The sequence below is a fragment of the Sodiomyces alcalophilus genome (assembly GCF_042370955.1).
Source record: "Sodiomyces alcalophilus JCM 7366 unplaced genomic scaffold ACRALscaffold_9, whole genome shotgun sequence".
Lineage (NCBI taxonomy): Eukaryota > Fungi > Ascomycota > Sordariomycetes > Glomerellales > Plectosphaerellaceae > Sodiomyces > Sodiomyces alcalophilus.
The window spans coordinates 137-11,934 of NW_027263540.1; the positions used below are offsets into that span (position 1 = coordinate 137).

Sequence of the window (11,798 nt, forward strand, 5' to 3'; positions counted from 1 at the left end):
GGGCTTGTGGAGGCGCTACGGTCCCGTTTAGAGGCTTATATAGGCGTTTTATAGCGGGCTATTTCGTTAGAATCGTCGTTAGAATCGGCATCTTCTATAGTTATATCCCCTTCTCCGTCCCTAGCCGTTTTTGGAAAAGTGGGGCTAGGTGGGGCCGGGTCCGGGGTCGAATTCGGGGGTTCGGGGCTGCCGCGGCGGCTAGGGCGGCCGGGTCGGTCTTATTGCGTTGGAATCGGGCGTTGTGTTAACTTAGTCGTTTACGTGCGCTGTTGCGGCTATGCGCGTGGCTTGGTGGGTGGCTCGGTGTGAGGCTGGGTGGTCTGTGCGGGCTGTTTGGAAGGCCCGGGCTCTGATTGGGCGGCGGGCGCACGGGCCACCTTAGAATTTTCGGGCGGCTTTGCGTGCGCACCACGCTGCGTTTTCGCACCCACCTTGCGGCACAACAACGGCTTGCGTAAAGCGAAGCTGTGCGTGCGCACAACGGGCTCGAAAAGAGCAATTGAACGATACTAATATCGGGCGTTTTAGGGCGTTTGCGCGGAAAAGGTGGGTCCAGCTCGTAGAGGTGACGGGCTCTGGTTATCTGTAGACTTATAAAGGGGCTGCTGCTGCTACTATTATTCTGTAAGTTTACGAACAGCCTAAGCCAGATCGTTAACCTTCTGTTTAAGTGCTAAGGTAATAGGTGCCACGGGGGTTATAGGACCCGTGGGAGTTCCTTCGATAGTGGATTTAAGCCCTGTAAGAAGGGCCTTAATCGGGGGGGCGGCGTCGAGCCTATAGGCCTGCTGAACTAGCTAAAGAGCCTGCTAGAGAAGTCCTTTAACCTGGGCCTTACTAGCCGAACTAGTCGACTTCTAGGGCAGAGGGGGGAATTCTTTAGCAGGTCTTTAGGTCTTTTTAGCCTAGGCAGAGCTAATTAGACCCTGTTTTTTAGCAGGTTTAGTAGGAGGGGGCCCCTAGAAGGGGTCCTAAAGGGGGCCCTTAGAGGGGGACTTAGGGAGGCTTTCGACCTCCGAATCGTTAGCTATATACCGGTTTATACGGGTCCTAGAGGGGGCTCTAGGTATAGGGCTTATAGAGGCACTATGGTCCTGTTTAGAGGCTTATATAGGCGTTTTATAGCGGGCTATTTCGTTAGAATCGTTATCGGAATCGGCGTTTTCTATAGTTATATCCCCTTCCCCGTCCCTAGCCGTTTTAGGAAAAGTGGGGCTAGGTAGGGCCGGGTCCGGGGGGTCGAATTCGGGGGTTCGGGGCTGCTACAGCGGCTAGGGCGGCCGGGTCGGTCTTATTATATTAGAATCGGGCGTTATATTAACTTAGTTATTTATATACGCTATTATGGCTATGCGCGTGGCTTAGTGGGTGGCTCGGTGTGAGGCTGGGTGGTCTGTGCGGGCTGTTTAGAAGGCCCGGGCTCTGATTGGGTAGCGGGCGCACGGGCCACCTTAGAATTTTCGGGCGGCTTTGCGTGCGCACCACCACGCTGTGTTTTCGCACCTATTTTGCGGCATAATAACGGCTTGCGTACGGCGAAGCTGTGCGTGCGCGTAACGGGCTCGAAAAGAGCAATTAAACGATACTAATATCGGGCGTTTTGGGGCGCTTGCGCGGAAAAGGTGGGTCTAGCTCGTGGAGGTAAGAGCCGATGCCACGAGTTTCGTATATATATTAAGTTAGTAACGGGGCCGCCGTGGTACCCGGATGCTATTACGCTATTATAAATAAACGCTTTACCCGAAGAGTTTAGTTACTATTAGTTAATAACAGAAAAGGATTACTAAAAGCATTATTAGATACGTCTAAGCCGGCTATTAGCGCTAGGATCGCCGTGTTTAAGCTTAAGATTAGCGGCTATATATAATAAGTCTTCGCTTATATAATAAAAGGACTAGATTAAGATATATTCTTAAGGAAGCCGTGGCTAGAATATAATAATATTATATATTATATAAAGAATTATAAGTGATACTATAGAGTCGCTAATATTAACCTACGACTAGTAGGCAAAAAAGAACTAGCCGATATATAAGCTATTTACGAGGTAAGGCTAGTGTCGGGATTAGTATTTACGGCCACGATATAATTAATAGGAAGGGAGTTAAAAGGAAAACAAAAAGACGAGTTTAACGCCTTAATCCGGGCCGTTAGTATACGAGATATCGATAAGGCCCTTTATAAAAAGGAACTAATACTAATATACACTAACCGTATATATCTCTGGCTAGCCAGTACTATAGGACCTACCAGAGGATTTAAGTTAGGTAACCTCAGGGTATAGTAAATAATATATAAATAGGATATATTCTCTAAAGGAGAGGCCGAGGTTCCGGCTATATATATCTACGGAGGAACCTCGGGCTATCTAAGGCTAGGCGCTATACTAGGTATAGTGCTAGGACGGTGTTAGCACCGGTCTAGTGCTATACTGGTTTAGTGCTAGTATAGGGCTAGCACTAATCCAGCGCTATACGGGTTTAGTGCTCGTATAGTGCTAGTACTAATCTAGAGCTATATGGTTTTAGGTCCTGGTATAGTGCCGGATAGTGGTGCGTAGTATATGCCCCGGGAGAGATAAAGCCCTGCGTCCCGCGGGCTTCGCCGTCCCTTAAGGTCTACGATGTCTAACTTAGACTCGGCGTGGCTGATTATCACACTAATAATAAGTGGTAGACGCGGTTATTATTCTCTATTTTTAGCCGAGGCTAAATAAATAAATAAAAGCTATAGTATAGAATAGCACTTTATAGCGTATATTCCTAACTCTATTAGGCTCCGTATATAATACTAGTAATTACGCCCGGCCGCCTATCCCTCCGTTATATACTTACTAATCTAGGACCTAATATAGATAAAGGAAAATAAGAATACCTAAAAGAAAGAAGAAATAAGAAAAAATCTAAAGGCGAATAAGCCGAGTTCCTCTGGTGCCGTCCCTTTATAGTATCTTAACCTCCGGAACCTCGGGGTCTATATTAGGTAATCCCTATTCCTTTATAGGCAAGTCGAGGATAGCGGCTATATCCTCGGGGGTAATATCGTCTAGACGTCTTTTTAGGTCTTCGCCTACTATATCGTATAAGGCCAGAAGCCCTTTACGGCTATTCTTACTATAGTGGTTATAAATAGCGGCGGTGTGGTGGATAAGGTCTATTACCGTTTAGGCGTTATTAGTTAAGCGGAGGGATATAGTATTTTTCTTAGTCTCGTCTAGTTCTTTATTATATTCTAACCGGGCCACCTATATAAAGCGTTCTATACGCTATATCGCGATAAGGAATAGTAGGTCGGCCGCTTACTAGACTTTATTAGGTATAACGTGGTCCTTAATAAACTGTATTATAAACTTAGCGGTCGGTAGCCGGGTAATAATAGCGTGACTACGCTAGCTTATAATAGGTAATATCTAACCGTCTGTTGCGAAGTCTATTCTTTAAGCCCGGACGTTAAGGTCCTTAAGCCTAGCGGCGAAGGCCTTAGCCGCCTATACCTATATTTTATCTTTACCGTGTCTAGTATAGAATATTCTCTTACTTAGACCCGCTAGGCCCGACCCGTTATATAGCCGCGTCCTAGGAGCGGTGGTGCTACTTAGTATAGCGGCGCCGGTATCGGTTAGGGATAGTTATAGGCTTATCTAGGCCAGAATATCTATAATAGAATATATAGCTAGCGTAAGGCGTTCTCTTTGCGTTTATATATAGTCCTTAATAACTATAGGATACTATTAGATATATTCACGGTGCTCCTTAGTCGCGGTAATAAATAAGTCCACGTCGATATTACCCTCGCTAAGCTTATCGATTATGACGGCTAACGTAAGGCTAATACTATTAGTCTCGTTAATCTTATTAAATATCGCGGCAGACAGGTTAACGCTATACAGGTTCGGGCTCTAATAAGCTATTAGCGTATTATTCACGCGTATGGGGGAGCCCGTCTCTCTTACTATCACTCTACTAGCCCCGCGGGCCGATCCGTGCAGAAAGTGCCTATCTAGGCCGCGGGGGGCATTATATCGCGCTATTATAAGGTATTGCTCGAACGACTAGTTATACTGCGGCCACTAGGCGATAACTTAACTACCGTCTAATAGAAACTATAGCTACGGGTATTCTAGTACGATCTCTTTAGCTCTTGCTATAGTAATATACTTATTAATAATAGCTTCCGGAGCGAATATAGCATAATCTAATCGTCTATTCTAAGGATCTTCGTATCCTCTTTCGATTACTTACTATAAGCGGCTAGTTATAGGTTAATCGTACTAAGTAAGGCCGAATAATTATATTAGCTAGAATTAAAGAAAGGAAAGGAAAGATTTATAAAGAGGTGCAGGATTTACTAGGTTTATACGAATCCGCGGTAAGGGTAGCGTAAGGTCCGAGTATCGGGTCTACGTGCTAATTAGCAGTTCCGGCCTTATACCGGAACTATACTTCTAAGGGGTTAACCTATGATATTACCCCCCTCCTCCCCCCTCCGGGGCCGTAATAACTAAGTGCCGAATCTATTATTGCCTAAACGCGTCGCGAGGGAGGCGTGTATCCTCCTTTATATCGAATATATTCGAGTCGCGCGGCGTTTATAGCGACTTCGCTCCTAAGTTACTAGCGTTTCGCGTCACGCTAAACGCTTACTCTTTATATTAAAAACGCCTAGTTACTCCTTCTTCTTTATTTATAAACTATTATAATAAATACCTTTATAGGCTTTTATTATATTCCGTAGTTTAATATTATAGTATAAGCATAGCTTTACCTGGTTCTTTATTTATAGTTTTTATTTATTTATTTATTTATCTTACTCCGCTATCCTATCTTAACCTATATATATAGGAGCCTAGTTAGGCTATACGGTCCTTCCTAGATTATTATAAAGGGGAAAAACCCTAGGGTGAAAAACCTCTATACACTTCCTTATAGTGGAGTGGTGCCACCGCGGTGCCGATATAGCCCCGATTCCGCCGTATTACGTATCTGGATTATACCTCTAGTCTAGTAGCTAACAGGAAGGAGTAGGCTAAGGTATAGGTTAGCCTAAATAAAAGGGTAGTTAGGCCTCCCGGGGGGGTCGGTTAACCCCGAAGGGCTACCGAAAGGCGTTTATAGGAGGACCGTAAGATACGGTCCCCTGCGTCCCCGGAGGGCTAATCCCTTATTCTATTATTAAAATAATAAAGCAGGAAGGTGCCACCTACCTCCTTTAAGGCAGGTACCTTCCGGATCCGGTAGGCAGGGCAGGGCCCCGCCTATAATCGTAGATAGTTAATAGATATCCTCGCCCTTTTCCTTTTCCTTTTCCTTTTCCCTCTTCCTATAATATAACCGATCCCTTTATAGGTTATCTGCTAGCCACCCCCGCGCCCGTTCCCGTGTATTTTCTATAGCGGCGCCTTATTACTAATAGCGCGGCCTTATAGCGTTATATATTCCTTTTCCTCGGTTAATTCGTGGTAGCGGTATATAGTTTAAGTAGCGGGCTTATAGTAGGGTTATAGTGGAGGTGGCTAATAGACTAGGTAGTTAAATAATATAAGAAATAAGTAATAGCGATAATAATTAAACTATAAGTAATCCGATAGCATAGTGGTGCCTTTATAGGCGCTCGCTAATACTAACTCTAGATACCGCCTAAGAAGACGTCGCCTAAGAAGGGTAAAGGTAAGAAAAAAGCGCCCGCCGGTAATAATCGTGTATATAAGGCCGGGGCTGCTTATATTATACTATACGTGGTTAAGGTAGCGCCGATATGGGAGCTTAGTAGCTAACTTAGGGTAGGTATCTACGCTATACTAAAAAGCTTAGGGGTAAGGAACCTAAGAATATTAAGAAATACGCTAATACTATTAATACGGGTATAGCCTATATCTAGTACGCTAATAGCCGTCGGACTTACTAGAATATAAGTCGATCCGGGGTTAAGACGGTGCTACCTTAGTATTATCGGTAAGCTATTAGACTTAAGCTAATATTAGGTGGGTAGGTAATAGGTCCCCTTATCCGCTAAGAGGCGTTAGTTACGCCTTATAATTCGTTACTCGGCCTTCCTAATAGTAATAGCCGCCGGCGATAATATCGCCGCTATAAATAGACTCCTCTTAGTACTATAATAGTATATTACTAACTTCTTATATAGGCCCGGCAGCGACTAGAGGAGGCTAGCGCCTCTTTCGTATAGGCTATTAACCGCGCCTAGCCCTCCGGTTATATTACCGGTAGCACCTTATTAGCGTCCTAAGGACGTATATTAGCTAAGGTTAATAAAAAGCTTAGTCTAATTCTTAGTTATCTCGTAGATAGTTTTATTATAGTGGCTTAATAATACCTATAGCTAACTCCTTATAAGGACTTAAATACGCTCTTAGCGATATTAGCGCCTCTAAGGATAATACCGTTAGCGATACCGATACGGGCGCCTCTACTAAGGAGGGTGGTTTAAATAACGCTACTAAGTAATAGGGGTAGGGTAGCAGCTTTTTGGTGCTAAGGGGGTCCCGGCCTAGAATAGGCCCCTAAAGATAGCTAATAATATCCTATACGGTGCCGCGTCTATCCTATTATTATACTATTATATTCTTATAAGCGGTTATAATTTCGAGGGCTAGCCGGAAATCGTTAAGCCTTTTCTGCTAAAGGAACTATTTCGCGATTACCCTAGCTTCGGACTCGTGTTCGAGTATATTATAAAGGTCTCCCCTTATCGTAAATAGTCTCCCGATAGCCCCGAAAAGGTCTTATCGCGCTTTATCCTAGATATTTTAGTATTAAAGGATTATATACTCTGCTATTTCGGCCCCCTTATCGCTATAGGGGCAGCGTGGTATTAGGAAGCCGGGGACCCTAGCCTTAGCTAGGAAGGCCCTTAGGCCTAGCTTCTCTATCCGGATCTATATAAGCGCCGAGCTCTACGGTTTAAGGAGGCCTTTATATCTCCGAAGGGTGCGTTGTATCAGGGGACGGTTCGGCGCCGTTACGGTATAGGTCTAGTGGTTCCGGCCTTATATCCAGGACTAGCCCTAATCCTTAAGGAGAGCTTTATAAGGGGTAATAACAGGGCTTCCGATCTAGGTTATTAAAGCGGCGTTCTAGGTAGTCTAGGCCAGGGCGGCCTAGGTCCTATAGTATCGGTTCGGTGCCGCTAGGGCGCGCGTCGTGGCGTAAGCTCCGGCTAATAGTCGTTCCGCGGCCCCCTCTTCCTGGATACGGAGGACCTTCTACGCACTAAGGCGCGAGAGGTAAAGGTTAAGAGGGGGGATAAAGGTCTCTTTTTCTAGAACCCGGATTAGCGTGGCCCTATATACCCCGGTAATAAGCCGGAGGCACCGGTTCTATACTAAGGTAATCGTTACGGCGGGGCCCTGCTTAAGGCCCGCGCTAATCCTATAAATAGCTAAGGCGTAGTAGGCAGCGATTAGCCGGATCACCGCGAAGTAAAGATACCGCGCGTCGGTAAAGCTATACCCCCACGCTACCGCGCTTAGCCTAGATAGGGTATAGGTTTAGGTAGCGAGTCGGCTCTTTACTTTTTTAGTATACCTTTAAAAGTCGAGTCTCCTATTAAGCTAAATACCTAAAAAGCGGGTCGACTCTAATAATAGGATCGATATAGTGCTAAAAAAGAGTAGGGTAGATAGGGGTTATTAGGACTTTATAAAAAGGATATATATACTTTTTATGGGTTTAAATTATAGTCTACTCGCCTCTACCTAGTCTAGGCAGGTATCCTATATAATAGTAAGGCGGCGCCGCGTCTATACCTCGGTCTTCCCGAAGGCTATAATATTCGTATTATCCGCGAACCCTATGACTATCGACTTAGGCACTCTTTTAAGCTCTTTATAAAGGGTAAAGATATAAAGGATAAAAAGGATAAGTAAGACTAAGGAGCCCTAGGGCACTCCCCTAAGGAGATACCGTGGTGGTATTATTTCGCTATTAAAAAGGAGTTATACCGAGCGGTTATATAGGAAGCTATAGACTAAGTTAATTAGCTAGGGTAGGTAGCCTTTCCTTTAGAGCACTTCGAGGAGCCGGGTATAGGGGACTATATTAAAGGCGCCCTTAATATCGAGTTAGAGTATTAACGCGGTGTTACCGTGGGCCTAGCTTACCCGTATTACTTTATAGACCCTTTATATAGCGGTCTTTATACTTCGGCTAGGGCGGTTACCTATCTATCCTTCTAGGAGGAGCCAGTATTCCTTCGCCACGGCCACGATACGGTTAACAAGGATCCCTTTAAGGACCTTACCTAGGGTGCTAAGGAGCGATATTAGGCGCTAGCCCTTCGTAGTCTTATAGTCACTTAGTTACCTACCCTCTTTCTTAAGGATTACGACGGTGGCGCTACGGCATTATATAGGGAAGTGGCCTATTACTAGGCAGGCTATAAAGATAATACTAAGATAATAATAAAGGGGGGGCCCGCACGCCTTAAGGAACCCGGCCAGGAGCCTATTAGGGCCGGGCGCTACCTAGGCCTTTATCTTTTAGAGGCGCCCTTAAACGTCCGCGGGGGTAGTATCGCGGCGCACCTCCTACCCCGAGGGAAATAGCCTCCTAAGGGGGCGGGGGTTAATAGGTTAGGGGGGGGGAAGAACTTCTAACTAAGGACCTTAGCCTTATCTTTATGCGATACTATTACTTCGCCTTTACCGTTATCGCGGCGGAGTAATAGGACTAAAAAGGGGTCTGGCGGGGACTATCCTTTAGTTCGCGCCTACTTTTATAGGCGCTAAAAGAGACTATCGTTCTATTAAGTAGAGTATAGGAGGTGCTATTAGTATTATCGCTTTATTAACACGGTAGTATTATCGAGCTTCCGCTCCGCTTCCTAGAATTCCTCTTACCGATTACGGGACTTTCTAGCTATATACCGGCGATAGAGTCTTCGGGTATCACGAGTTAGGGCGGTAAGCTCTATATTCTACTAAGGGCGGGGGGGGGGTAACTATTAGATCCGGCGCGGCGCTATAGTGCTACCTTATCGGTAAGGTTAGTAAGCTCCTCGATTAGTGCGTCTAGTATTATATCGATCTTTTTTACGGAGGTAAGCGGGCCTAGCTAGCGGATCCGGGTAAGGGTAAGTCGGTCTATAACCGAGGGGTTAAAGTCCTTCTAGACCTAGCTTAGTCGGTAAGGGTCCCGTTATAGTATTATAGTTATCGCGGGTACTAGGGTTATGTATATATAGATAATTTAGGAGTAGTGGTCTAAGCTAATAATAGCTTTATCGGTACCACTATAATTATAGTAAAGCCCTTATAAGGCCTATATAAGGTCGATAATACTAGCTCGCCGGCCTAGGTAGTACTAAGTCGTTATACTAGGTAGGGTAACTAGGTTTAGGTCCTAACGGGTTATAAGGTCGAGGAGGGCGTTAGCTCTAGGGTAGTAATATAGTGGCCGGGACTAAAGGGGGTGGTAGAGGTTAAAATCGCTAATAAGGATATAGCGGCCCTATAACGGTATAGTATCGAGGGTATCGGTAAGTAGAGTATTCTAGGGCGTCCCGGCGGATTAATAGTTCTTAGAATATATAGACTAGACTATAAGGGTATTATCTCTGGTTCCGAATATAACCGTATAGGAGTCGTGGTAGGCCCGCTATATCCACGTGTGCGGGGGGTGTTTTTTATATATATAGAGAAGGGCGCGGCCACCTCCTTAGATTAGTTAGTAGGCCCTATAAAAGGGGTAAGCAGGGCTTTTCGTGAAGGGGTTAAGCCTAGGCTCTTAAATCCTAATTATATTATACTCGGCGCGTTACCGGAGTAGTAGCTCCCTCCGCGCCTACTTCCTCCCTATATTCTATATAAGGACGCGGATACCTATTATTAATTAAAGGGTTAGGGAGGTTAGGCTAAGGCCGGTTTAATAGCTATGGCTATTACTATTACTTAGCTCCGGAGCTCCTACTATAGTGCCTTATTTATACCGTGTTAGATTATATATATACTTATCTAGCCGGGTACTAAGGAGCCCTCCTAGCCCCTGGTTCTTTTAGGGGGGCGGCCTTTAGTTTAGCGGATTATCGGTTCTTAGCTTAGGGGCTAGGAGAAGTTTAGCTAGGGTAGGCTTAGTTAGTGCTATAGGTATACCGCTTTGGTTTAGCGGGTAAGGTCGAAGTCCTATACCCGGTACTTATAAGCTTCGCGTATCTTCTCTGATTCCCTTTTTAGGAGTAGGTAAGAGTCGTTAAAGGCCTTATAGTTACCGTTATAGGCTACGCACTTATAGGGTTAGTCCGGTACCACCGCGCTATATTATCCGAGTCCCTGCTAATACGTCGATTCTGGTTTAGCGTAGTAGCGGTATACCCTCTCTGCTATAGTATAGCTATTCGCTTAGTAGCCGAACTAAAGGCACTTATAGTAGCGGAGGGGGTTAAGGTCTAGGTTATAGGGCTTATATATATAGCTACTGCCTTTAAAAAGGAGGGTGTTATATATAAGGCTCGCGGCGCCTTCCGGAGTAATCGACTCGATTAGTAGCAGGGTAACCCTACCGGTGCCGCGGCGGGGTAGCCGGGTACGGGTATAAAGGATATTCGCCTCGGGGTTCGTAGCTTATAAGGATACTAATAGTTCTTCTTTAGATAATATATTAAGGGTATCGCGGGGGATAGCTTTTACGAGTACCGGGTAGGTCCTAGTAGCTAGGGTCGCCCCTTTACTAAAAGCCTTTTTAACCTAGAGCTCCGCCTAGGTAGACTATTATTATACCCCTCCGGTAAAGGTAAGGTAGATATTACCGCTAAGTAATTTCCGTGCTATAGCGGCGTTATATCGGGGGGTTATAGCGTTTACGGCTTAAACGATCTTTTTAGGGGTCCGGTTTTATAGTTATTAGTCCTTAGGGAGGTCCCTATAACGGATAATTAGCTCTTAATAGTATTTAGCGGGTATCACTTTAGGGGGGGCGGGGTCCTTTAGGGGTACTATAGCGGCGCGGGCGGTAACGGCGGCCTAGGTTAGTTTAGCCCCGCCTATCCCTTTACGAAGCTCCTCGCGGATAGTCTATTTTACTATTATATAGAGTCGGGCTACCGGTATTTTTTTTTTTTTTTTTTTTTATTCATTACGCGCATGCAGCCCTAGAGCTATGGCGCGGCGGGCTATAGCGCTAGGCGCTATAGTCCTAAAAGACAGCTAAGTACAGTGCTATATAGCAGTAAATCAGTAAATAACAAAGGAAATCCTCCGTATCAATCTGCCTAATACCCTGTTCTTTACGCTAAAGTCAGGAAAACCAAACCAGGAAAATCAGACCGCAGAATCCATAGTAATTTGCCCCTTAAACCACTCTGCCGTAGCTATCTTAGTAGCTAAAAGAAAGGCCTGTAAGCCCTGTAATCCTTTTTTAGTACTAAATAGCAGCGGTAGAGTTAGCGGTAGGCCTGCTAGGGCTTCCCGCAGGGCGTCTCTTTCTGCCCTATAAATAGGGCACTGTAAGATTAGGTGCGCTGTATCCTGCACCGGGGAGCCCGGGCAGGAACAGCGTCTCTCGGTATTATAATAGTAGCGCTACGGAGATACCGGAGCGTTAATAGTTCTTTTATTAGCTTAACGACCTAATTAATCGTGTTCCTATTAGCTAGTAGATTCTGGATTACCGTCTTAACTCTGGATATATCTTAATTCGGGGGCTATAGTAGTCCCCTTTCGGTCTTAGTTCGGTTCCGCGTAGTATTCTAGCCCGAGGGGGGCGGTTTATCGGATTATCCCTGCGATTAGGGTGGGTAGGTTAGGGAAAAATTCTATAAAGTTAAGGTCGGAACGACCCCGTCTATCG

The 11,798-nt window shown here is 45.3% G+C and overlaps 1 protein-coding gene across 1 annotated transcript; it reads right to left on the reverse strand.

Moving 5' to 3' along the window:
- Positions 1-275: 275 nt before the first annotated feature.
- ACRALDRAFT_210187 (uncharacterized protein) lies at positions 276-11,287 on the reverse strand (the record flags this gene model as incomplete). The annotated part of the gene is made up of 3 exons (XM_071023078.1): positions 276-465; positions 1,489-1,541; positions 11,276-11,287. The coding sequence occupies 3 exons, from the start codon at positions 11,285-11,287 to the stop codon at positions 276-278; spliced, it is 255 nt and encodes an 84-aa protein (XP_070871286.1).
- Positions 11,288-11,798: the final 511 nt, after the last annotated feature.